At 41.9% G+C, this 27357-nt stretch overlaps 1 protein-coding gene across 1 annotated transcript in view; it reads left to right on the top strand.

The window, feature by feature from the left end:
* The first annotated feature begins 4374 nt into the window (after window positions 1–4374).
* Window positions 4375–27357, top strand: part of LOC144682300 (BTB/POZ domain-containing protein KCTD19-like) — a 93592-nt gene continuing 70609 nt past the window's right edge. Inside the window, exons 1-6 of the mRNA XM_078544775.1 lie at window positions 4375–4520; window positions 12049–12365; window positions 17881–18028; window positions 19562–19753; window positions 23769–23900; window positions 25120–25342. Of these exons, the coding sequence (XP_078400901.1) occupies window positions 12075–12365; window positions 17881–18028; window positions 19562–19753; window positions 23769–23900; window positions 25120–25342 (986 nt within the window). The 5' untranslated portion in view covers window positions 4375–4520; window positions 12049–12074. The remainder of the gene's footprint in view (window positions 4521–12048; window positions 12366–17880; window positions 18029–19561; window positions 19754–23768; window positions 23901–25119; window positions 25343–27357) is intronic.

The raw sequence follows: 27357 nt of genomic DNA, 5'->3' as shown, positions 1-27357 counted from the left end.
ATATCAAATAGCCTGCAGACAATCTCATTTAAGGGCCATGCATGATGAATGATTACTGAGGCGGGATACTATAGGGTGGTTGGAGCCTGTAATAATGAAACCCCAATAACAGTCTGGAGAGGAGAGGGACAGTTAGGTTGGAGAAAAAATTCAAAGCAAGATACTATCTTGAAAGATGCTCATTTATTTAGCGCATTCTCACAACCATTCAGAATCACTGAATTGTTACAGTGCAGAAGGAGGCCATTTGGCCCATCATGTCTGCACCGGCTCTCTGAATGAGCAATTCACTTAGTGCTATTCTCGTGCCTTCTCCCCATAACCCTACAAATTCTTCCTTTATAGATAACATGTAATCCCTTTTGAATACTTCAATTGAATCTGCCTCCACCACACACTCAGGTAGTGCATTCCAGGTCTTAACCGATCCCTGAGTGAAGAAGTTTGCTTCCTTTACCAATTACTTTAAGTCTGTGCCCTCTCATTCTCGATCCTTTCATGAGTGGGAACAATTTCTCCCCATCTACTTTGTCCAGATCCCTCATGATTTTGAATATCTCTATCAGATCTCCTCTAGCCTTTTCTCCAACAAAAACAGTCCTAACTTCTCCAATCTATCTTCATAACTGAAGTTCCTCAGCCCTGGAACCATTCTCCACTGCCTTCACATCCTTCCTAAAGTGCAGCACCCAGAACTGATTGCAATACTCCAGCTGAGGCCGAACTAGTGTCCTATACAAGTGCAACATAACCTCTTTGCTCTTGTACTTCATGCCCCTATTAATAAAGCTTAGGATACTGTATGTTTTATTAACCACTCTCTCAACCTGTCCTGCCACCTTCACTGACTTATGCACATATACATCCAGACCCCTCTGCTCCTGCACCACCTTTTGAACTACGCACTTTATTTTGTATTGTCTCTCCAGGTTCTTCCTACCAAAATGAATCACTTCACATTTCATTGCATTGAGCTTTATCTGACATCTGTCCGTCCTGCAGAATTGTCAGACATTCCTAGGCAGTGTACACCTGAATTTATGATTTGAACTTACAATGAACAAGGGTCCCATCAGCTGCAGACTCCAAAAAAACCCTAATTGATCTGTTTGTGATTACAGTCATGTAATTGGTGTGTAGGCAAATGCAACAGCTATTCTGCACCAGTATTGTCCCACAAACAGCAATGTTGTGAATGAAAGATTACAATTTTGGTGATGTTGGTTGAGGGAAGAATGTTATCCAGAACCCCTGGAAACTCCTAGCTCTCCTTCAATTAGGGTTACAGGATCTTTAACAACCACAAGAACAGGTTTAAATTAACAGTTCACCTGAAGGATGGTGTATTGTTGAAGGTTACCATTTTATCAGCCAATATGAAATGTCTAAATCCTAATCCTAAATTGGAGCTTTAACCCAAAACCCGATGGCATAGAGGTGAGAATTTTACTAACTGAGCCAAGGTAATGGTTGATCAGGGATACTCACTTCCTGAAGCAGAGGTGGAGTTTATTCCTTAGTGGCACAGAACGTCTCCTATGGCAGTAGTATTGGGAGTAAATTCAGGCAGCAAAGCATTTCACAAAGGAACAAAAGCAAAATACTCAATGCTGGAAATCTGAAAAGCAGAAAATGGGTGAGAGCAGAAGTGTAAGAAATGGAATGGCTACGGTCAAGGGCCCTGTCACTGACCTCATCCCCAATCTCAGTCTTCCAAACGCAAACAGCCCACTTTTACCTCCTTCCCAAGATCCGCAAAGAGGTCTGCCCTGTTAGGGTAAGAGTGATGGTGGATTGGGACTGGTTGGACCTCTGGCTGGGAAGCAGCCCTCAGATCATCCTAGTGGGGAATGTTGGTGGGGAATGTTGGTGAATGTTGGACATCCACGGTGAAAAGGAGACAGTCAGGAAACTGGAAATCATTAAAGGTGATGGACGGCATCTTAAGTATAATGGATGTGGGTGGGAAGGGACTGAACAAGGGGAGAAAATAAAAAGTCCAGATAGGAAGAAATGAGTTCAATAAAGGAGGACCAGGCTGAAACAATCTCACCCAATCCCCCTCCTTTCCAAAATATGAGGAGATCCCTTGTCTTCACCTTCAAACCCACCAACCTCCATATGTTGGTGGGGGATGCAGGGGTGTTGCAGAGTCATTCCTCTAGATCCTTACTGAAAATAAATCTCCTGCCTTCGTTGCTTGCATATTCTTCAGTGAGTTATAAATTCATCAATCACTGGGGCTGTTGGCAGGTATGCAATCCTAATTATTAGAATAACAAAAGGCTTGGCTTTTTTTACTTAACACTTCACATATATTGCAATAAAATGCTTATCCAGTATTTCAGATGGCTTTGTTCCACAATCATACTAGTTTGGGGCTGCAAGTCACAATTACCCAGAAAAAGGAGGTTGAACTCATTAGTGATTTTAAAGGAATTTATTAAGAAGCAACAGTTTAAATAAGATGCATAAGTTGATAGATAAAACTTACAACAGATGACAGGTGAGAATGGTTTACCAGTCCCATACAAATTAGGAGGAGTAGGCCATTCGGCCCCTCAAACTTACTCCACATTTGATAAGATCATAGCTGATCTGATTGTGGCCTCAACTCTACTTTTCTGTTTACCCCCTATACTCTTAGATTCTTGATTGACAAGGGAGTCAATCTAACTCAGCCTTAAAAATATTCAATGACCCTGCCTCCACTGCTCTCTGGGAAGAAAATTCCACAGACTAATGTTCCTCAGAGAAAAAAGTCTCCTCATCTCCATCTTAAATGGGAGATCCCTTTTAAACTATGTCCCCTAGTTCTAGTCTCTCCCACAAGGGGAAACATCCTTTCAGCACTCACTTGGTCCCAATGGATGAACGGACAGATGAAGTTGATTTCTATTGCTGGAGGTGGCAGTATTTTCTGCTCTCAGCCTCTTAACATACAATCATACGAATTAGGAGGAGTAGGCCACTCGGCCCTTCGAGCCTGGTCCGCCATTCAATAAGATCATGGCTGATCTGATTTTAACCTCAACTCCACATTCCTGCCTACCCCCAATAACCTTTCACATCCTTGCTTATCAAGAATCTATCTACCTCAGCTTTAAAAATATTCAAAGACTCTGCCTCCACCACCTTTTGAGGAAGAGAGTTCCAAAGAGTCCTTTCAAAGAAAAAAATTCTCCTCATCTCGGTCTTAAATGGGCGACCCCTTTTTTTAGTGACCTCTAGTTCTAGATTCTCTCACAAGAGGAAACATCCTTTCCACATTCACCCTGTCGAATCCCTTCAGGATCTTTATGTTTCAATCAAGTTGCTTCTTACTACTCCTCTGAACTCTAGCAGATACAAACCTAGCCTGTCCAGCCTTTCCTCATAAGATAAGCCACCCATTCCACGTATTAGTCTAGTAAACCTTCTCTGAACTGCTTCCAATGCATTTACATCCTTTCTTAAATAAGGAGACCAGTACTGCACATAGTACTCCAGATGTGGCCTCACCAATGCCTTGTATAACTGAAGCATAATCTCTCTTCTTTTGCATTCAATTCCCCTCGCAATAAAAATAACATGCTATTTGCTTTCCTAATTACTTGCTGCACCAGCATACTAACCTTCAGTGATTCGTGCATTAGGCCACCCGGATCCCTCTACATCTCAGAGCTCTGCAATCTCACCATTTAGACAATATGCTACTTTTTTTTTTCTCCGTAAGCTTACTGAAGTGTGGCATAGCTCTCCCTGGTCTTCTTCCACCTGAAGAATGGTGAACACTTGACTCCCAAGCACCTGTTTATATATCTTATCTCTAAGGGCTGGTGGCTATTCTCTTTCAGTCACTTGTTCAGTCCCATTTATCCAATCACCAAGGAGCAGGTTACCAAGGTAAAACCTCCCCCTGCCTTGAGCTTATCTTGTGGTGGGTGCCATTTGCTAACTCCTGCCAGACATATGTCTAGGTAAGACAGTACAAGGCTCCATCTTATCTACTAAGGAATGTCTAGATGGAGGCCTGTAACAGGAAGAGTATCATGGGATCTCGATATCTTCCTTGGCAATTATCTCTGTTCCTAGCTACTAAGAACCTGGTTTTGACGAGAAAGAGAAAAACAACCTTCCCCGAGGACCGACTTCAAGGCTAAAAACAATCCAGATTATTTGATAATCTAACTCAACAAACTGGAAGCAAGCAGTCAGGATTGCCGACTCATGCTTGAATGAAGAAGATTGCATCGGGTGTGCATCTGAGGCGGCTGAGGCAGCGCCAGGAGTGCGCTTGCGCGCAGGCTGGAGCCGGCGGGGCGGTTCCGAGGATGTGCATGCGCGGGAGGATGGCGTTTGAAGGTGGTGCATGTGCGTGGCTGCTAAGGTGCACGAGGCTCCGTGGACGGTTTTGTTCAAAATGTTTAGAGGGGTCTCGGGAGGAGAGAGGAACAAAGAACCCAAACCGACAATATCACTGAAGAAAATACCGGTTGCAGGCACCGTAACTGGGACCGAGAAACCATTAGGAGATTGAGGTAAATGCAGTGCGCTAAATTCAACGGCACGAATCGATGAGTTAAACATGTCACAAAAATTATACAGTGGATTGAATGTTTTATTAACATACGAAATAGGAGCAGGAGTCTGCCATTCGGCCCCTTGAACCAGCTCCGCCATTCAATAGGATGGCTGATTTGTTTGTGTTTTGCATTCCACGTTCCCATCTACCCCGGACAACCTTTGATTCCCTTGCCTAACAAGAATATCTACCTCTGCCTTAAAAATATTCAATGATCCCGCCTCCACCGCCTTCGGAGGCAGAGAGTTCCAAAGTTGCACAACCTTCAGAGAAAAAAATTCTCCTCATCTCTGTCCTAAAAGGGCTGATTTTAAAACTGTGCCCACTAGTTTTGGACTCACCCACAAGAGGAAACATCCTTTCCACGTCCACCTTGTCAAGGCCGTTCCGGATCTTATATACTTCAATCAAGTCACACCTCACTCTTCTAAACTCCAGTGGAAACAAGCCCAGTCTGTCCAACCTTTCCTCATAAGACAACCCACTCATTCCAGGTATCAATCTAGTAAACCTCCTCTGAACCGCCTCCAATGCATTTATACCCCTCCTTAAATAAGGAGACCAAAACTGCACACAGTTTTGGAGGTGCGGTCTCACCAATGCCCCGTATAAGTGAAGCAGAACATCCTTACTTTTATGTTCAATACCTCTCGTAGTAAAGGATATCATTCCATTAGCCTTCTTAATTACTTGCATGTTAACTTTTTATGCCTCATGCATGAGAACACCTAGGTCCCTCTGTACCTCTGAATTCTGCAGTTGTTCTCCATTGAAGAAATTCTCTGCTTTTTTATTCTTCCTGCCAAAGTGAACAGCTTAACATTTTTCCACATTATACTCCATCTGCTGTATTTTTGCCCACTCACTCAGCTTAACTATATCTGTCCGCAACCCCCTTATGTCTTCTCCACAACATACTTTCCTACCTGTCTTTGTCTCATCTGCAAATTTAGCTACCATGCCTTCGCTCCGCTCATCTAAGTCATTAATGGAAACTGTAAAAAAGTTGAGGCCCCATCACAGACCCCTGTGGGACCCCACTAGTCACTTCCTGCCAATCAGAGAAAGACCCATATATGCATTCTCTTTGTTTTCTGCCAGACAGCCAATCCCATATCCAGACTAATATGTTACCCCCTGCATCATGAGCTTTTATTTTCCACAATAACTATGATGTGGTACTTGGATTTCCCAAAGGCACTTGTTAAGTGCAGCACGTCTACAGACTCCCCTTTATCCACAGCACATGTTATGCCTTCAAAGAACTGTAATAAATTGGTTAAATATGATTTCCCTTTTGCAAACCATGCTGGCTCTCCCCGATTACCTTGAGCTTTTCTAAGTGCCCAGCTATAACCTCTTTAAAGATCAACTCTAACACCTTCCCCACGACAGACATCAATCTAACTTGCCATAGTTGCCTGTTTTCTGCCTCCTTCCCTTGAATAGAGGGGTTATATTTGCTACTTTCCAGTCCGAATGTACCTTTCAAGGATCTTGTGAATTTTGGAAAATTAACACCAATGCATCTACTACCTCATTAGCCACCTCCTTTGAGACCCTGGGATGGTGTCCATCTGGACCCAGAGGTTTGTCAGCCCACAGCTCTATCAGTTTGCTCAGTACCGCTTCCCTAATGATTGTAATTTTTCCAAGTTCCTCTCTCCCCTCCACCCACTGATCCATAGCTATTACTGGAATGTTTTTCATATCCTCTATAGTGAAGACTGAGGCAAAATATTTGTTCATTTCATCTGCCATTCCCTTATTAGCTACTATTAACTCCCCATTCTCACCCTCTAGAGGACTAACATTCATTTTACCTACTCTTTTCCTGTTTAAATACTTGTAGAACTCTTTCTATTCACTTTTACATTTCTAGCTAGCTTCCCCTCATTCTCTAATTTCTTTCTCCTGATTAATCCTTTAGTCAATCTCTGCCATTCTTTATACCCTGACCAATCATCTGACCTGCCACTCATCTTTGTGCAGTGCTTTCCTTAACTTAGTTAGTTAACCACGGATGGTGGGTCCTCCCCTTAGAATTTTTCTTTATAGCAGGAATATACTTATTCTGAGTATTCTGAAAAATCCCCTTAAATGTCTGCCACTGCTTTTCTATTGATCTATCCCCTAGTGTCCCAGTTAACTTCTGCTAGCTCAGCTTTCATGCCCACATAGTTGCCCTTATTTAAGTTTTTAAAATACTAGTCTGAGACCCACTCTTCTCCCTTTCACACTGGATGTAAACTTCAATCATGTTGTGGCCACTGCTACCTAAGGATGCCTTTATCTTGAGGTCATTAATTAATCCTGTCACCTTATACAAAACCAAGACTAATATAACCTGTTCTCTGGTTGGTTCCAGAGCATGCTGCTCTAAGTAACTATGCATTCTATGAACTCCTCATCCAGGCTACTAATGCCAATCTTATTTTTCCAGTTGGTATGTAGATTAAAGTCAACCATGAATATTGTCGTCCCTTTATCAAAAACACCCAATATTTCTTCTTGTATACTTTCTCCAACATTGTGGTTACTGTTAGGGGGCCTGTAGACCATTCCCACTTGTGACATTCTCCCCCTGCTATTCCTCATCTCCACCCAAACTGATTCTACATACTGATCTCTTGAACCAAGGTCATCTTTTACTATTGCACAAATGCCATCCTTGATTAACAGTGCTACCCCTCCACCTTTATGTAGATTCCTATTCTTCTTGAAGGCCATATACCCCTCAGTATTCAGGACCCAATCCTTGTTATCCTGCAACCACGTCTCAGTAATGGCTATGAGAGCATATTTATTTACCTCAATGCCTGCTATCAATTTGTTTACTTTGTTATGAATGCTACGCACGTTCAGATACAAAGTCTTTAGTTTTGTCTTTTTGTTATCTTTGTGGGCCTTGATCCTTGGTGCATTCTTAGGTTTTTTTGTCCTGTCCTTCTCTGACCCTCATTTCCCATATTACTATTCTCCTGTCTTCCCTGTCTCTGCTCTTTGATATACCACATATTTCCACAATTGATCCCTTGCCCCCACTATTTAGTTTAAAACCCTCTCCACTTCCCTAGTTATGTGGTTCGCAAGAACACTGGTCCCAGCACGGTTCAGGTATAGATGGTCCCAAAGCTACAGTCCCCACTTTTCCTAGTACTGGTGCCAGTGCCCCACAAACCAGAACCCACTTCTCCCACACTTTGAGCCACGTGTTCATCTCTCTAATTTTATGTACCCTATACCAATTTGCATGCGGCTCAGGTAATAACCCAGAGTTTTTAACCTTTGAGGTTCTGCTTTTCAATTTAGTACCGAGCTCCTCATACTCTCTAGTAGTTCTACCTATATTGTTGTTATCTATATTGTTGGACTATGACAACGGATCCTCCCCCTCCCACTACAAGTTACTCTCCCGCCCTGAACAGATGTCCCGAACCCTGGCACAAGGCAGGCAACACAGCTGTCTGGACCCTCGCTCTTTGCTGCAGAGAACAGTGTCACTCCCCCTTGCTATACTGTTTCCTGCTACCACTAGGGCTCTACAAAAGGAGCCCTAGCAGAACTGGAGCCAATGTGAATGAGGGGGAAAACTCTCCACTGGTTGAAGTCATACTTAGCACAAAGGAAGATAGTTGTAGTTGTTGGAGGGCAGTCATCTCAGCTCCAGGACTTCACTGCAGAAGTTCCACAAGGTAGCATCCTAGGCCTAACCATCTTCAGCTGCTTCATCAAAGATCTTCCTTCCATCATAAGGTCAGAAGTAGGGATGTTCGCTGGTGGTTGCACAAGTTTCAGCACCATTCACTACTCCTCTGATACTGGAGCAGTCCATGTCTAACTGCAGAAAGACCAGGACAATATCCAGGCTTGGGCTGACAAGTGGCAAGTAACATTTGCGCCACACAAGTGCCAGGCAATGACCATCTCCAACATGAGAGAATCTAACCATCGCCCCTTGATATTCAGTGGCATTACCATCACTGACTCCCTCATTATCAACATTCTGAGGGGGTTACCATTGACCAGAAACTGAACTGGAATAGCCATATAAATATTGTGGCTACAAGAGCAGGTCAGAGACTAGGAATCCAGTGACGAGTAACTCACCTCCTGACTCCCAAAGCCTGTCCACCTAATACAAGGCATAAGCCAGGAGTGTGATGGAATACTCCCCACTTGCCTGGATGAGTGTAACTCCCACAACACTCAAAAAGCTTGACACGGTCCAGGGCAAAGCAGCCCGCTTAATTGGCACCACATTCACAAATATTCACTCCCTCCACCACTGACGCACAATAGCAGCAGTGTGTGCCATCTACAAGATGCACTACATGAATTCACCAAGCCTCCTTTGACAGCACCTTCCAAACCCACGACCGCTACCATCTAGAAGGACAATGGCAGCAGATAGATGGGAACACCATCACCTGGAAGTTCCCCTCCAAGTCACTCACCATCCTAGCTTGGAAATATATCGCCACTCCTCACTCACTGGGTCAAAGTCCTGGAGCTCCCTCCCTAACAGCACTATGGGTGTACTTACTCCATGTGGACTACAGGGGTTCAAGAAGGCAGCTCACCACTGCCTTCTCAAGGGCAACTGGGGATGGGCAATAAATGCTGGGCCAGCCAGCAAAGCCCATATCCCCTGAATGAATTTTTAAAAACTAGATTGCTTTTTGCTCCCCCAACTTGAATGGCTTCCTGCACCATGGTGCCATGATCAGTTTGCTCATCCAGCCTGCAGCTCCGTTTTCATCCAAACAAGCTGAGAGAACCACAAACCTGTTGGATAATTGCAGACGCTCACACCCCTGAACTCCCGCCCTCTGGGTCCTCTTAACTGCCTCACCTGCAGTCACAACCTCCTGTCCTTGACCAAATCAGAAGACCCTATCCTAAGTGGTGTGACTGCCTCCTGGTTAAAAAGCATACAGGTAACTTTCCCCCTCTCTGATGTGTCAAAGAGTCTGCAGTTCAGCCTCCAGCTTAATGACTCTGAGCCGGAGCTCTTCGACTGCAAACACTTACTACAGATGTGTTTGCCCTGGATCATAATGTTTTCCAGGAGCCCCCACATGCTGCAGCCTTGACACATCCTTAATGTTTTTGAATAATTACCTAATTATATTATTCATTTATTTATGTTGAATTTTATATATTTTATTAACTTTACCACCAATTTGTACACTATTTTGAACCTTAGGAATAGAATAGACCTTAGCCACTCACTAGATACTCACCAAACAGGTAGCTCATTTCCCTGTAGTAGAGCAAGAACCAATTCCTACAGGGTGAGAAAGATAGAAAAAGGAAATGAACACCTCCTTCCCCCCCCTTCACCGAACTGCCCCTCTCACCAAACTCCAAGTCTGCACTCAGTTTCCTCAGCTGCACTCTGTTTGTCAAAATTACAAATATTTTATCGATGTTATTTTGTACGTGATGGTGGACAGCATGAGTTGCTGCATTTTTGCAGGTGACAGCCAACTCCCAGGCAGGGGCATAGCCCGCCGAAATCCAGGCAGCACCCCATCCAGATCAGACAGGTGTCTGTTCCTCAGGCATTAAAGGACTAAACAAAATGAGCGGTGCAACAAGTGCAGTAGAACAAGCTCCGTGCAACTTACCCCACTCCACCTCACAAAGTTACACCAGCATGGATGCTGTTTTGGAGTAGAAAGTTACTTCTAATAATTTTCATTGCTGCTGGAAAGTTTGATAAAAGAATATATCAGAAAGTATTTCATAGACATTGCAAAGTGGTACACTAAGGTATTATAGATGATTTGCAGTGAACTAGTTAGATTCAGGTTTTCTGTCTCAACAGCTTATAGAAGATGCTTTCTTTGGAAGGCAAGTTGCATTTTGCTATACCTTTTCTCTAAGAAAATGTACACATTTGTTTAGCTTGGCAAAAAAGTCAGTAACAGTGTATGTAGTAAGCACAGAGATAAGTGTACAGGCGTCACCTTAGATCACACACAATGTACTGTGTTAACAATCCACATTATCTCTGAAACCCTAAACCCTCTAACTGCTAATTCTAACCCTAAACTTCAATTCTAACCCTACTCAGAGGTATCAATTGTCATAGCAGTGTCATCATGGATGCAGAACAGCTGGGGTGTTGATAGTTACCCAAATAAAAAATGTGCTTTACCCATCTTTATTAAAAAAATGACTTTTTGCAAGTTGCCAGCTCTGGGTGTTTATGTTACATGTCTCAAACATCATTGGTCTTACAATTGGAGATTCGTCTCTACCTATGCTGGTGTACTTTGTACATTGATTAATGGAAACAAATAACAGATTATTTCTTAAAGGTGAAGGACTTAATTTGCTCAATAAAGTAGTCTCCACAGAAAGCTTCTTTAGCACCTGAGTTGATGTGGATGGAAATGTTACTTAAAAATTAAATACAAATGAAGACCTGGATGGTGCAATAGTCTTTCACCTCTGAGCCTTAGTCTAATGTCAGTCTGGATTGATGGAATGAAAATCTCTGGGATCCTATGTATCCAGTATGCATGTCCTACAGCACAAAATTGTCCTTAATTTAGAACTAATTGGTAACCTCATTCAAAGAGGTGGCTGACATGCTAAGTGACATATATGGCATATCGGTACTCTTTTGGAGTGTGCTCATCTAAGATTGGGAGGAAACTTTTTTGGGGGTAGAGCAGAGGGAGTTTTATTTTGCATCTTGCTGGAAATGCTTAATGCTCAAAATGGAGCTCTGAAATAGGAAGAGTTCTTTTTTTCCCCAGCACACACATTCCTCAACTCTTTAATGAAATAATAAAATAAAAATGAACAAATGCTGTATCTTCACACTCCCCCCTTGGAGAGCAGTGTGAAACAGTGGAGGGATTCACAGGCTGTTTAGCAGCCTGACAGGCTGTGATATGATTGCTCTTTCCATGGGCAATACCATCTTTTTACAAACTCGTAAGGTGGTTGCAGACGGATTTATTGAGTTCCACAACCCATATAACAATGGGGAACCAACCATATCTATCATGCAGGGGCATCCTGCTGGATGCCCACACGCAATTCAGAACCAGAGCTGTCTGCACTCATCAGGACTGACTGGACTGGGGTTTAAACCCTGCACCTTCTGACTCAGCGGGAGTACTAAGCCAAAGGTTTGCTCACCGAATATCTGCTGTACTGCTTATTAAGTGTTGATATCTCTCAAACGGGGGAGAGAGTCACCAAATGTGATGGAGGTTTTAAAGGATGGAGGTCTGTCTCTGCAAGCATGTGGGAACTAGCTTGTTTGTATGTGAACATTTTACTTCATTGAGAGGAGGAAAACTTCTTTGATCAACAGTGAGTAATCTATTATTGTTCTGTCTGTATAATGAAGAATTTATTTGGTGCAAGCTATTCCAAATAAAATAAATTATAAATTGTGTGTACTTAAGAGTCAATTGTACTGCACCTCAGAAGAATAACAATATTTTTTTAAATTTAAGCTGTTCCGTAAAAGGGATGAAATATAATGGCATCAGAAGACTACCAAGAAGAGGATCCTTTTTGTTTCAATGTAGGAGGCTGGTTCTTTTCAGTTCCAAAGTCAAAACTTTTACAGTTCCGCGACTCAGTGCTATGGCAAGAAGCTTCCAGCCTTGTTCATTCTGAAGATGCCAGACTTTTTATTGACCGCGATGGATATACTTTCCGACATGTTCACTATTATTTGCACACATCAAAGCTGTCTTTTTCCTGCCTCTCAGAAATTAGTTTGTTGTATGAACAAGCAACAGCAATGTGTCTGACATCTTTGCAACAGGTATTGGCCATGGATAATATGTAGAGCAGGGCATGATTACAAGGATGTGATCTAATTTGGCATCTAATTATAATGTGGTTGCTTCCCCCTGGTGAATGACTTTTCAATACTTTGTCCAGTGCTTTGCATAAGAGATGATCAAAAGAAAACACTGAAAGTAGAGACAAGTACTTAAATGTACCATATACTGTCTAACAAGCATCTAACATGCTCACCAACATGGAGAGCATCTAAAATGCAGTGATCATTAGAATTTAAGTCTGCAAATGTGACCCAAAACTTGGACTTTGAACAAGCATTCTTAGAGGAAATGCAAAATGAATTTAAAAAGGTTAATTGGACTATTAATTGTGGGACTTATATTGAAACGTATTCAACCCTGAATTTTAAGTCTCAATAATTGCTAAAAGTACTGGTCATTAAAATGGAAAGTTTGAGCAAGTAAATTCCAGGCAGATTTCTGCTGGTTTAGCATAGCTGTGAGTTAGGAAATTGTTGAGGAGTAATCTGATAATTCAGAATACACTTTAAATTGGATCTGAAAACGTTCAAAATCTTATTGTTTTCAGAGGTTAGATTGCAGTGTTGAAATCATTTCATTTTATATATTATTTATAATGGATACTGCACACTTTTAATTAAAATGGCTAAGATTGTTTTGACATTGATCCTGTGTTTGGAAATTGTGCTTGTTTGTAGGCACCAACTCATTCCCTTTTTTAAAAATGTGTTATTTTTGTTTTGCAGCAGAGATACCTGTTGTTTTTGTGCTGTAGTCTTTGAGTTCATTGGCTCTTCCAGATTCCTATGACAAATGGTACACCACATGATTTTTATAGATTAGTGTTAAATATGTTTATGACAAGACCGGAGGATTAAGATAAAAAGCAGCATTGTATGGTTGACATAAAATCGACTTGAACAAGGAAGTAGATTATAAAGGCTCACAGGTCTGCTTTTCCATACTTTTGTTCTCTCCCCATCTGTTCATAACTTAAATACATTGTGAATAAACAATGTTACACTGAATGGCGAATCCCGGCATGTATATCACTCAGCTAGAACCAGCAAATACTATACTTTAAATAGTGCAAAAGATCTGGATATTCTATTTTGCCTTAAGGTAGGATATGTCATACATCTGGAATACTGTAAATGTGGAATTAATGTATCATTACAGCAGGATGAAATCTGCAGCAACTACTTTTATGATTTTTGCTGTTTTCCAACAAAAAATATTTTTCATGTATTTATTGTCTAAGGTGTTTTCTCAACATACGGTTTATAAATGTGTGCTCTTTGACATTTATGTATAGAAGAAAGTGAATTCAAAATTGAAGCATCTGCCATGAAAACTTAAGTCTTTATTCAGCTATCTAGATGTAACTTTACTGTTGGCTAGATTAGCAAACTTATTTTGTTAGAAAATATTGTTTGTAAACACAGGAATACTGTCTAATTAATATTACTGGTCATATATGAAAGAGATCAAAACGAGATTTCTGGTCTGCTATGCAACAGTGCATTTCTACTACTGAAAACTAAGATCCACTTTAACAGTGCTCAGTTTTTTAAAGAAAACTTGTTTTTCCATAAGTTTAAATTTTTCAGTACAATTTAAAAAAAATAAGAATTTATTAAGTTTACTGCTACATAATTTCCTTACCCAATGCTTTTGAGTGCTACTGCAACACCCAGCAGTAAATTTCAACAAATAGTATCAATTGATTTTTATTGATAAATGTTTGAGTTAAACAATTATACAAACTTTGTAAGTCAGTGGTAAGTCAAATGCTATTTAGTGCTGAGACATTTTGTTCAATTCACTAGCTCCTCCGGTTAAGTAATTTTCAGAAGTAAGATTGGTTACCTCCTGAAGAGAGATGAGCTGCTTCTAAATGATATGATGAGAGGTATTAAAGTGTTATACTCTCAAATGCTGACTCAGATTAATGAGATTTAAAGTAGAATAGGCTTGCTGTAAATTACAATTTACATTTGTTGTCCAAGGGGAAATCCCTCATCTATCATTTATTATTTGAAGACTTATGTCTTCCCTCTATTTTCTTTAGTGGAAAAATGCATGTCTCTGATTAGTACAATGTCTGTACTATTTGTTTTAAAACGCAGGGGCCAGGATATTGAGGTCGGCAAGCGGGTGGTGGGGCCCACTAGCCGACGCGTAAAATGAGGCGGAATGACGTCAGGCAGAACTCCTGATGTCACCCCACGTCATTTCCATTTTCAGGTTGGCGGGGGTGCAGCCGAATCAGCTGTGCGCCCGCCGACCTGTCAACGGCCAATTGAGGCCATTTAAAAAATAATTCAAGTAGTTAATGGACCTGCCCGTCCAACCTTAATGTTGGCAGGCAGGCCGGGAGCCCTGGCGGGCTTCAGAAAAAACATGAAACCTCATCCACGGGTAGGATGACGTTTCATCAAGGTTTTTAAAAATTTAATAAAAGTTTGAATAAAAGTGATGGACATGTCCTAACTCATGTGACAGTGCCACATGAGGGGACATGTCAGGGAAATTTTATGTTTGTGCATTGACCATTTTTGAATTTGGTGCCGATCTCCCTGAGGCAGCACTTAGCCTCAGGGAGATGAGTGCGCTCTTTTGCGCGCATACGCGAAAGAGCGCACTCCTGTCTTAGAGAATCCTCCCCCCCTGCCTGCACAGGGAGCGCATAGCGCTTCCTGGTGGACATCACACTGGGTGGGCCTTAATTGGCCTGCCCATGTAAAATGGTGGCATGCTACCAATCAGGGGCACCAATCAGAGGCGCGCTTACACGCACCCGCTCCTGCACTCTCTCCCCCCCCCCCCGCTCCACACATATACACACACACACACACACACACACACCCCCCACCAATGGGGGGAAAAATTCTTCACAGGATCTTGTTCGCCTTTTTAACCACTTTCTCAACCTGCACTGCAACCTTTGGCAGTCCAGAGAAGGTTCACTAGGTTGATCCCAGCTATGGAGGGATTTTCTTTTGAGGAGAGGTTGAGTAGGTTGGGCCTGTATGCATTGGAACTTAGGAGAATGAGGGGCGACCTTATTGAAACATATAAGAGTCTCAGGGGGCTTGACAGGGTAGATGCCGAGAGGATGTTTCCCCTTGTGGGAGAGTCTATGACCAGAGGGCATAATCTCAGAGTAAGAGGTCAACCATTTAAATCAGAGATAAGGAGGAATTTCTTCTCTGAGGTTAGTGAATCTGTGGAATTCTTTACCTCAGAGCACTGTAGAGGTTGGGTCATTAAGCATACTCAAGGCTGAGATAGATTTTTAATCAGTAAGTGGATCAAGGGTTATGGGGAAAAGGCAGGAAAATGGAATTGAGAATTATCAGATCAGCCATGATCTCATTGAATGGCGGAGTAGACTCGGTGGGCAGAATGGCTTGCTTCTGCTCCTGTGTCTTATGGCCTTTAATGGTTCCTTTTTATTCTTTCATGGGATGTGGGCATCGCTGGCTAGGACAGCATTTATTGGCATCCCTAATTGCCCTTGAGAAGGTGGCGTTGAGCTGTCTTCTTGAACTGCTGCAGTCCATGTGGTGTAGGTACACCCACAGTGCTGTTAGGGAGGAAGTTCCAGGATTTTGACCCAGCGACACAGAAGGAACGGCGATATATTTCCAAGTCAGAGTGGTGAGTGGCTTGGAGGGCAAATTGCAGGTGGTGGTGTTCCCATGTGTCTGCTGCCCTTGTCCTTCTAGGTGGCAGCAGTCGTGAGTTTGGAAGGTGCTGTCTGAGGAGCCTTGGTGAGTTCCTGCAGTGCATTTTGTAGATGGTACACTCTGCTGCCACTGTGCGCTGGTGGTGGAGGGAGTGAATGTTTGTGGATTGGATGCCGATCAAGCAGGCTGCTTTGTCCTGGATGCTGTCAAGCTTCTTGAGTGTTGCTGGAGCTGCACTCAGCAAAGCATGTGGAGAGTTTTCCGTCACACCCCTGGCCTGTGCCTTGTAGTGGTGGACAGGCTTTGGGGAGTCAGGTGGTGAGTTACTCGCAGGATTCCAAGCCTCTGACCTACTCTTGTAGTCACAGTATTTATATGGCTAGTCCAGTTCAGTTCTGGTCAACGGTATCCCTGAGATGTTGATAGTGGAGGATTCAGCAATGATAATGCCATTGAATGTCAAGGGGTGTTGGTTAAATTCTCTTTTGTTGGAGATGGTCATTGCCTGCCACTTGTGTGGTGTGAATGTTACTAGCCACTCGTCAGCCCGAGCCTGGATAGTGTCCAGGTCTTGCTGCATTTGGACATAGACTGCTTTGTGCACATATACCAGCCCCCCCACCTGCGGCCCCGCTACCACCGCCTCCACCTCCACCTCCAGTCTCTTTGTTCCTGCAGCTCCTTTTGAATTGCACACTTGTTTTATATTCCCTTTTCCTTGTTCTTCTTACCAATATATATCACTTCACAATTCTCTGCATTAAATTCCATCTGCTATGTGTCTGCCCATTCTACTAGCCCCTCTGTGTCCACTTGAAGTCTTATCACTATCTCGCTCACAGTACTTTCAAGTTTTGTCATATGGAAATTTTGAAATTGTGCCCTGTGCATCCAGGTCTAATTCATTAATATAGATCAAGAATAGCAGTGGTCCTAGTACAGACCCCTGGGGAAGCCTAGTGTATATTTCCCCCAGTCTGAAAACCAACTGTTCATCACTACTCTTTTGTTTCCTGTCACGCAGCCAACTTTGTATCCATGCTGCCACACTTTTATTCCATGAGCTTCAGCTTTGCCAAGTTGATTATCAGGCACTTTAATCGAACGTCTTTTGGAAGTCCGTGTACACCTCATCAAGTGAATTACCCTCACCGTCCTCTGTTAACTGATCAAAAGCACAATCAAGTTATTAGACTATGGTACCTCCGTTTTCTCATTGCACCCAATGGGAATCATTTTTCAAGTATGTGCTGGTGACAGGGGATCTCACACACTGGTAGCATGCATTGGAAAATTGAGGACACAAGTTTGCAGTTTTCCATTTATTGATGTCAACGATATATGTTACAGGGGCTATGGCTCCCTGCCACCAGCATGTACACAAAGTTACCCTGAATGTTTCATCTCCATTAAGCACAGTATTTTACAAAGAAAACCACAAACATTAGGCTGTATAATGGTATTGAAGCACAATGCAATAGTAGGGCATGGCTTTCCATCTGTGATTTCCCACTCATCAAGTTTCCAACCTTGTCTGGATTTTAGGGTTTTTACTGAAGAGGTTGTTAACTGAATTGCTTTGAGCTACTTGCATAGTTTTTACTGATTAGTGAGCAGCAGTGACAGATTTGATAGCAGAACATTTGCTTGACTTCAGTTCTGGAAAGCTACGATGGTGTGGATGAAAGATGTGAGGAGGGGAAAAAGGTACTGTTAAATTACAAGAGATTATTGGTAAAACTATTTTATGAAATTATGCAGGAATGTGTTTTGTGATGAACAACTTTTATAAGATGTACTGATTCATACTTTATTTTAATAGGCTTTGGATAACATGAAAGAAAGTAAGCATCATTTGCGTATACGACCTGAAGATGTACCAGTCACTAAAAGAGCAAGCAGGAATTATTGGAGAACAAGATGTAACAGTAAACCTTCAGAGTTCCAAATTAAAAGTCCAGCATTCACAGGTAGTTAAAGCCTTCATAAAGATACTTATTTGTGGACATTTTTATTGTCATCAATCACAGCAGTCTTTTAAACAACAAAATAGGTAGTTTATTTCTGGTGATAGTAAAGAAAGATCTTGTATTCATACAATATCTTAGGACAATTAGCTTGACTTAAAATGCTTCAGGTAAATTACTTTGAAATGCAGTCACTTTTGTTGTAAGAACATAAGAAATAGTAGCTGGAGTAGTCCGTACAGCCTGCCGAGCCTGCTCTGCCACTCATTACGATCATGGCTGATCTTTGGCTTTAATTCCACTTTGCTGCCCACTCCCCACACTCCTTGATTCACTGAGACAAAAAATCTGTTTATTTGGGCATTAAATATATTCAAGAATGGAGCATCAACAACCCTCTATGGTGAAGAATTGCAAAGGTTCACAATCATTTGAGTGAAGAATTTCCTCCTCGTCTCAGTCCTAAATGATGTACACATATCCTGACACTGATTCTAGGTTCCCCAGCCAGGAGAAACAACCCCTTTGTCTACCCTGTCATGCCCTTTCAGAATATTGAATGTTTGAATGAGATTGCCTCTCATTCTTCCAAATGCCAGAGAATATCAACCCAATTTACTCAACCCTCTCATCCCAGGGACCAATCTAGTGAACCTAGGGGAGGTCGGTCAGGTCTCGGGGTCAGGGGAGATCAGGCCTCGGGATAGGATGAGGGTGGTCAGTTCGGGCCTCGGGATCCGGGGATGCTGGTTGGGTTGGACTTCGGGGCTGAGGGAGGGATCTCGTGTCAGATCGGGCCTTGGGGGTTGGGGGAGGGAGGTAGGGTCAGGTCGGGCCTCTGTGTCTGTGGGGGGAGATCGGGTCGGGCCTTGGGGTGGGCCAATCCTCTGGGTTGGGGTGGGGGCGCATTTGGATCAGTATTGACGTGGGGTCAGGTGTTGGGCCAGGGCGGAGCATCGGGTTGGGTCAGGCCTCGGGGGTGGTGGGAGGTGGTTGGAACAGACCTTGGCGTGCAAGCCTTACCTAGGAACCTCCGGGGGGTTTCCCCAGCGCATCTTTAGGTACCCCCCCAGTTGCGTCGTCCTGGAGTTTGGAGGTTATGGCCCACTGAGGCCCAGCACTGATTGTTGTGGCACTCCACTAATCACAGCCTTCTAACTTGAAAATGCTCCATTTATGCCTACCCTCAGCTCCCTGTCGATTGACCAATCCTTTATCCATGCTAATCCGTTGTTATGCTATCAACTTACTGTTTTGCTGGCAGAGCCTTCATTCAGCAAATCAGTTTGCTTAGAATTATCTTGCTGGCTTTACAAGGAGTAAGCAAATCAATAGCTTAAATCAACAAATTCAACACAACAAGGGATCCACGATAGCCTTTTTGCTCCATACCACATCCCTGTGGCGCATTCAACCATTTAACTCCTAGGGAAGCTGTTTGATAAAGTTCATAAATATTTTGAAATGTGGTAAGTACCATCAGGAAATACATTTTTGTTTCAGGTGAATTAAGATCATTTTTTTGCTTTGTTTCAGGTTTACCTGATAAAGCTCCATTAGGATTGATAGACACGCCACTGCTGGATACTGAAGAAGAGGTGCACTGGTATTTTCTTCCTTTAGACCTAGTGAAGAAATACCCTACTTTAATCAATGATGATAATCTGCTGTGGCTGTGTGAAGGAGTTGTGCTCATAGAAATTGGATGGAGTAATTTCCGATATATAGGTAGTTTAATCTGTGATATACTGATGCCATATTATAAGCAAAAAAAACTTGTAAATATTTTCTCTTTTACCTAATATTTGCTGTTACTGAAATTCTGTGTTGATTGAGTTTAACAGGGGATATCTAACCATTTAGGGGGAGATGGTGGCGTAGTGGTAATGTCTCTAGACTAATACTTCAGACTAATGCTATGGGAATATGGGTTTAAATCTCACCAGGGTAACTAGTAGAATTTACATTTAATTAATAAAATCTAGAATTGAAAGCTAGTCTCAGTAATGGTGACCAAAACTATCATTGATTGTTGTTAAAAACCCCTCTGGTTTGCTAATACCCTTTAGGGAAGGAAATCTGCCATCCTTACCCAGTCTGGCCTGCATCACCACAGATCCACAGCAATGTGGTTGACTCTTAACTGTTCTCTGAAATGGCCTAGCAAGCCACTCATTTCAAGGACAATTAGGGATGGGCACAAATGCTGCCCTTGCCAGTGATGCCCACATCTCATCAAAGAATAAAAAAGAAAATTATTCTGTGGGGAAGATCTGCTAATTTCTTACCTATCTTGAGAGGCATGTTGATTTGCATGTTGAGCATCAATAAGGATTTCAGCAGCAGATGGGCAGTGTGAAGGAGATAATATGGAAGTGGAAGCTTGATTCAGGGTCAGACAAGATCTTGATATTGTGGAGCCTAGTTCAACCCGAGACAGTGGCCAGGGAGGGGAAAGTAATTGGTTCTGAGGGTTTAAAGTTTGTGGTAGGGACCAAAGACAATGTCTTCAGTTTTCCTAATGTTGACCTGGAGGAAAATGCAGGTTATTCAAGATTGGATATTGGGCAAGAAGTCTGACTGCACAGAGACAATGAGGGATTGAGAGAGGTGTTGCAGAGGTAGGGCTGGGTGATGTTGGCACGTCTGTGGAAGCTGACCTCATTTCTGTTGAAGAGGTAGCATGTAATGTGGAAAGGGACTCTGTATGGATCCTTGGGAAACTCCTCAGGTGATGTATGGGGGTGGGAAGAAAAGCCATTAGGTAGAAATGTTCTGACTACAATCGGATAGGCAAGTAGAATTAAGTAAGTGGAACCCATGGAGCTGGCTGCAGGAAAAACATAGACAAGGATGGTGTGGCCAGCCATGTCAGAGGCTGCAGAGATTTTAACGAAGAACAATACATAATGGGTACAGCCTCAGAATGTTATTTGTTTCTTTGGTTGGGAATAGAATGGGATTCAAATGAAGTTGTGGGAGAGACGGGCATGGATCTGAGAGATTGCAACCCTTTGGGGGGTCAGGATACTTAATTCCAACATGACTGTATAGGACAGGCTCAAAAGATCAACTGATCTATTCTTGTCCATCATTTTCATATGTTTGAAAATTCCTGATTGCTCTCCTTGTATGATCCATCTGTAGTGAAGTGAGGATGCACCTTCATTGCTGACATCAGTTCTTTTGTTCCTGGCTTGTATTTATGTTCACCAATTACATTACTCTCTAATATTGTTAAAAATCTATGATCAACCTGCTATTTTTCATGATGTTTTTTCCTTTACCAATTTTCCATCTGATTTTCCCTCCTTACCCTTTCTGTCCTAAAAAAGGTTCACTGATCCTGGGATAATTCTAAAGATTGGTGATCCCTCCTGACACCCTGCTGAAATGTCTATTTTTAATGTGTGCAATCCTAAACTCCCTGTCAATTTGGCTATTTTATCATGGGGGACATCAGAGCCAAAAATAGCTCTCCTGGCATTCACAAATATGACTATGGTCACTGAATAAAGCAACATAAACCTCAAACGAGTTTGCCATTCTTTAGTTTAGGGATGTTGAGGCTAATCTTACATCGGCATACTTCACTTGAGACCAAGGATTATCTAGGATCTTGTTGGTTTGTGTGATTCAGTTCTACCCTTATTAACAGCTATTGAGGGAAGGGAAAACTATCTAATTTCTGTTCATCTTCCTTTTGATGTCAGATAAACAAATGATGTATTTAGAAACCTCACTCCTTAATAAGTTAGCACCAAAGTAGATATCTTATTCTTGATTTCTGAATTTTCTCTCCAAATTTTTCGATGCCCTTTTTTCTCCCCTGTTCCCTTCCTTTTTTGAAGATGTTGGCTTTCTTATTAGATTATGACAACAGCATCAGCAGCTGCATTCTCTTAGTTATTCATCATTAATCATGCCTGAGGCTTAACTATGAGCATTGCCAGCCTTTCTGAAAGGAGGACATCATAGGTGAGTCCAACTATTCTCTCTGATATCAAGATATATGCACTTCCAGCAGGCACTGCCATATAAATGATCATTAACTGTATCCTGGCAGTTTTTTCTTTCCTAACCTATAGAACTGTGGCAAATTATTGAACCATACAGAAGAAGGCCATTTGACCTATCATATCCATGCCAGTTCTTTGAAAGAGCTTTCCAATTAATCCCACTTTCCTTTTTTTCCCCATTGCCCTGTAATTTTTTTTTCTTTTTGTTTACATTACATTCTACCAAACCTCGCTGTCCTCAGTGAAATCTTATTACTCCAGGATTATCCTGGAGGCCAAGGACAATCAATCCACGGCTCTTTTTCTCAAGGTGAACCAGCTTCTCAATGCCCTGTTTTTTAGCCTCATCCATAAAATCTATTGCAAAGAGCTCACCTCTGCTCTTACCTTCTTCTCTGCTGCTCTGCTTATGACCACTGTTTCAGCTCCCCACTCAGCTAATCTCAAATATCTTGTCACTTTCCAGTTCCACTCTTATCTACATCATCGATTCTCTGCAACCTAATCTCTCGTATGTCCCATCTGTTGCTCCTTTAACCCCCTCCTTACCCAAATCTTGATGACTAATTACCTTTCCTGGCCCTTTTTCATACCAACATTGCTAATCACTGGCTATATAGGGAACATCCTTTCCTTTGGCCCATTCCTCTTCTCCAAATACTGTCCATTCCTAACCTCCCTTTACTAAGGTATTTGAATCTGCCATCACTAATTCCGTGTACCTCTCTTTCAAAACTCTCTGTCTGAATCCTTTCAGTCTGGCTTCTGCCTTGCTAACCTGAGACTTCCTAGTCAAAATTGTAAGTGACATCGTCTGTCACTGCTACATCAGTTATTCTTCCTTGCTCTTAATCTTTCTGTGGCGTTCAGTATGATAGATCACACTACCCTGTTGTCAATTGTCTAAAATTGTGGGCCAATTTTGTGTGATTCCACTCTTGGTTGTCTCAATGCAGTCAGTGCACTTCCAGCAACTTTTCTGTTCTTCCACCCACTCAGATGCCACCAGAGATCTACCTTGTTTCTCTTTTCCTCATCCTCGTATTGTTTTTCAGTAATGCAGGCTCCAGGTCAATATTAATCAGTATGCTAACATCAGCCAGCTCTAATTCTCCATTCTTCCCCCAACCTACTTTTTATTGTCAAGATTTTTTCCTATTGAACCCCACCATAAACTCCATTCTTTTACTACTGTTTCTGTCTCTTTCCCCTGCCTTTCATTGAGGCTGAGTCAAGCCATGGTGTCCTGTTCAATACAAATTTGGGTTTTAATGCCCACAATCTATACTGTCACCAGCAGAATAGTGTCTGAATGTTCCCCTTTTTTTAAGTCATGTGTCAATTGTATATTAATTGTGTTTAATTGTATGCAGGTAGCGGACATTAACTGGGGATGCACTTGTGTCCCTATAAAAAGGAACAGACTGAAACAGTGGTTGTTGGGTTAAGAGGTGCATGGGCAAAGATTAGCTCCAATCCTATCCTTCACCACCTGGCTTTTTGGAATACAATAACTTGATCTAGCTCTTCTACCATGGCTTATCACCTGCTACCTTTATTTTTCTCCCTGTAAAGTCCTGTGGGGTATTTTCTACATTAAAGGTGCTATGTAAATGCAAATTGTATAATAGCATTTATATAAAAAGTTATTTGATTAGTGTTGATGGCAAGTGAATCAGAATTGAGTTAACATGACAAACTTGTTTTAAAATTCAATTTTTTAGCAAATTTTCTTCAGACGGGGAAACTTCTTGTACCTGAAAAGTTTTCAGAAATAGATGTTCTTGTGACTGAGATGGAGATGCTTCAAATTCCAGAGCTCATAAAAGCTGTGAAATCATATAGGATGGACATAGGTGAGTCAATATGAAAAGAGTAGGCTTTAGCAATCTGATGTTGGTGCTGCAGTGACTAAGCAATGATGTTATATTATTCTCTATTGCACTAATTTTAAAGAACTATAACCACATTAGTTCACTGGTTCAGATTGATTTTTTTGTGTTAACCAAAATATGTTGCTCATAGTTTCAAACCTAATGGGCTGCATTTTGCCGTCGGTTAGCAGCAAAATCAGCTGTGGGCCCGCCAACCTGTCGATGGCTAATTGAGGCCACTGACATTGAAACAATTAAAGGACCTGCCCTTCTAACCTTATAGAAAAAAGATGAAACCTCGTCCACTGGCAGGATGAGGTTTCATGTAGGGATTTAAAAAGTTTAATAAAGTTTTAGTGTAATTTATGAACATGCCCCATCTCATGTGACATTGTCACATGAGGGGGACATGTTAAGGATTTTTTTTTTCTAATTTTAACGTTTTTAAGACTGTCAGCAATCTCCCTGAGGCAGCACTTAGCCTCAGGGAGATGTGCGCTCTTTCGTGCGCATGCGCGAAAGAGCGCACTCTCGCTTTTGGGGAATCCCCCCCCCGCCTGCACAGGAAGCGCATAGCACTTCCCAGCGGATGTCACACTGGGCAGGCCTTAATTGGCTGGCCCACATAAAATGGCGGCGGAGCCCGCTTCTCCGGCGGGGATTGGCTCTCCGCCCGCTGGAGATTGGGTCGGGCCCGCCCACCCGCCTGGCAGGCAGAAAATTCTGCCCAATATTTATAATGGGTGAGTTTAGCCACAGTTATTTTTTTTGAAGCTAACACTTTCAAAGGATACTGCTAATGTTGTAAATAAAATCCTGTACAGCATCTAAGCTGCTATTAATGTTCATTTAAAAAAGGCTTGCATTTATATCGTGCCTTTCACAATCTCAGGACATCCCAAGGCACTTCATAGCTAATGAAGCACTTTTGAAGCATAGTTACTGTTGTAATATAGGAACCATTACAATGTAATGGTTACCATGAATTTTGGGAGATAAGGGTTAAAAATAAGTTAGTGGAGTAGATTTTGAACTGGCTAAATGAGCATTTAAAAAATCAAAATAGGAACAAAATTTGGGTGCTGATTTACAATGGCAATTTTACGCTTGGGCGGAAAGTTGAAAATCTACCCTTGTATGTTTTGTGGCCACTTGCAGTCATTAGTTATGTGAATTAATTTTCACCTCTCTTTTATTATAGGTGGTAGTTCCAAAGATGTCTCTATCCCTGTCAGTTCTATACATCATTCTGAAGGGGGTTGTAACTCTGTATGTGAAATGACAGATAAACCGTTATATGTCCTTGTCCTGGAATTGTTAGTGAAATACCCAGATTCAGCACTAGGACAGCTTTCCATTGAAAGCAGCCTTGATGGGATGAAGCTATATATTTTTGGCAATGGAGTTCTTTTTAAACATGTCAGGTGCTTATATTAGGTTTATTGTTAATTAAATTTCATTCTAATTGCCTGTAGGTGCCAAATGCATTTGCTGTCTAAAATCATGTTTGTGCAATATTTATCACATACCAAAGTTATTTTTATAAAAGTAAGACATTTTTCAACCGAACTTTAATCTCATATTCACTGCTATAATCGAAGATCAAATGGTGCTATCATATATTCATTAAGTGCACATAACAGTATGCTTTCCTTCCGGTAGTTATGAACAGTCCTGAACACATTGCAAAAAAAAATCCTTGATTTTCTCAATGCTTACATTTACGCTGTCCAATTTTGGAATTAATAAATTTTCAGCTTCAGGTAGGAGAGGACATTTGGTTCACCTGAAAGCATGACCTAGACAACATTCAGGCTTAGGCTGATAAGTAACAGATAACATTCATGGCATGCAAGCGCAGGACAATGATCATCTGTAATAAAAGAGAATCTAACCATTTCCCTTTGATGTTCAACATTACCGTCACTGAATCCCCCACCATCAACATCCTGGGGGTGATAATTGATCAGAAACTTAACAGGACCAGCCATATAAATACTATGGCTACAAGAGCAGGCTAGAAGCTGGGAATTCTGCAGTGAGTGACTCACCTCCTGACTTTCAAAGACATAAGTTGGAAGTGTGATGGAATACTCTCCGCTTGCCTGGAGGAATTCCGCTTCAGAAACGCTCATGAAGTTTGCCACCATCCAAGCCAAAGCAGCCTGTTTGATTGACACCCATCTACCACCTTGAACATTCACTCCCTCCATCACTGGCACACAGTGGGAGCAGTGTGTACCATCTACGAGATGCATTGCAGCAACTCACTAAGGCTCCTTCAATAGCACCTTCCAAATGCGTGACCTCTACCACCTGGAACAGGAGTAAGCAAACTATGACTTGTGAGCCACATCAGGTCCGCAGGATCTTCTGATCTAGACCATGGCCGTTACATAGGTCCCAGAAGTAGTTGAAGGTAAGTTGACCAATGATCTGTGGCTAGATAAGGGCATTTCCCGAGGAGTGCAGCTAACAAGTTAGAGGAGGCAAGCGCACGTGGAGGAGCACTGTGAATAGCACAAGGTAAGTGTACATTCAAGATTACTTGATTACTGCAGTTTTGGTTTGCATTATGGTTTTCCAAGTATATACACTGGGATTTTAAAATTTCAACTTATTTTTCACTCGACTTTTCAAAGAGTTTTAAAACCTAAGTAAATTATTATATAGTTTTTGTTTCCCAATTTTTCTAATTTCTCTCCTGAAGGTACTAATTCATGCTGAGGCCTGGTGCCATGGATACTGGCATTCCTTCTGTCCCTTTTCTGAGTTGCCATTCTTCATATGCAGGCTTGCACAGTGAGTGTTGGCAGACTGTTTGACACTATAGTCAGACCCTGTCCTATTATAACCGGTGCACACTTTTGAGCAGGTGTTAACACCATTCCTTTTTTCCCTGCACATTTAATGATGCTGAGGAAAGCAGTACAGCACAAGCTGCTGTCCTGGTTTAGACCAGCTAACAGTAGAGATCAGGATTTGGACCTGGGGCCTTCAGGTTTGCATTGGTATAATAATAAACCGAACAGTGCCTTTACCCAGTAGAATGGTTATATATCTATCATCCTTCTCTGTGTATGTCCTGTCAACTTTTTGCATTGGAATTTTTTATAGCCACATTTATAATGGTATCGGGGATCAGAAACCTCAGTTAAGTGAGGAGATGAGAGAAATGGGATTGTTCTCCTTAAAGCAGAGAAGGTTAAGGGTAAATTTAATTGAGATGTTCAAAACCATGAAGGATATTGATTAGGTAAATAAGGAGAAACTTCCTGGTGGCAGAAGGATCAGTAACCAGAGGACAGAGATTCAAGGTAATTGGCAAAAGAACTAGAGGGTAGCAGATTTATAGACCCAGCAAAATCTTGATGTACAGTTTTGCTAGTGGTTAAGGGATTGAAACATAGGAGCATGAATACTGCAATACTTGCATTGA

Source organism: Cetorhinus maximus, chromosome 6, assembly GCF_964194155.1.
Source record: "Cetorhinus maximus chromosome 6, sCetMax3.hap1.1, whole genome shotgun sequence".
In the NCBI taxonomy this organism is placed as follows: domain Eukaryota; kingdom Metazoa; phylum Chordata; class Chondrichthyes; order Lamniformes; family Cetorhinidae; genus Cetorhinus; species Cetorhinus maximus.
This window is presented reverse-complemented; position numbering and strand designations above follow the sequence as displayed.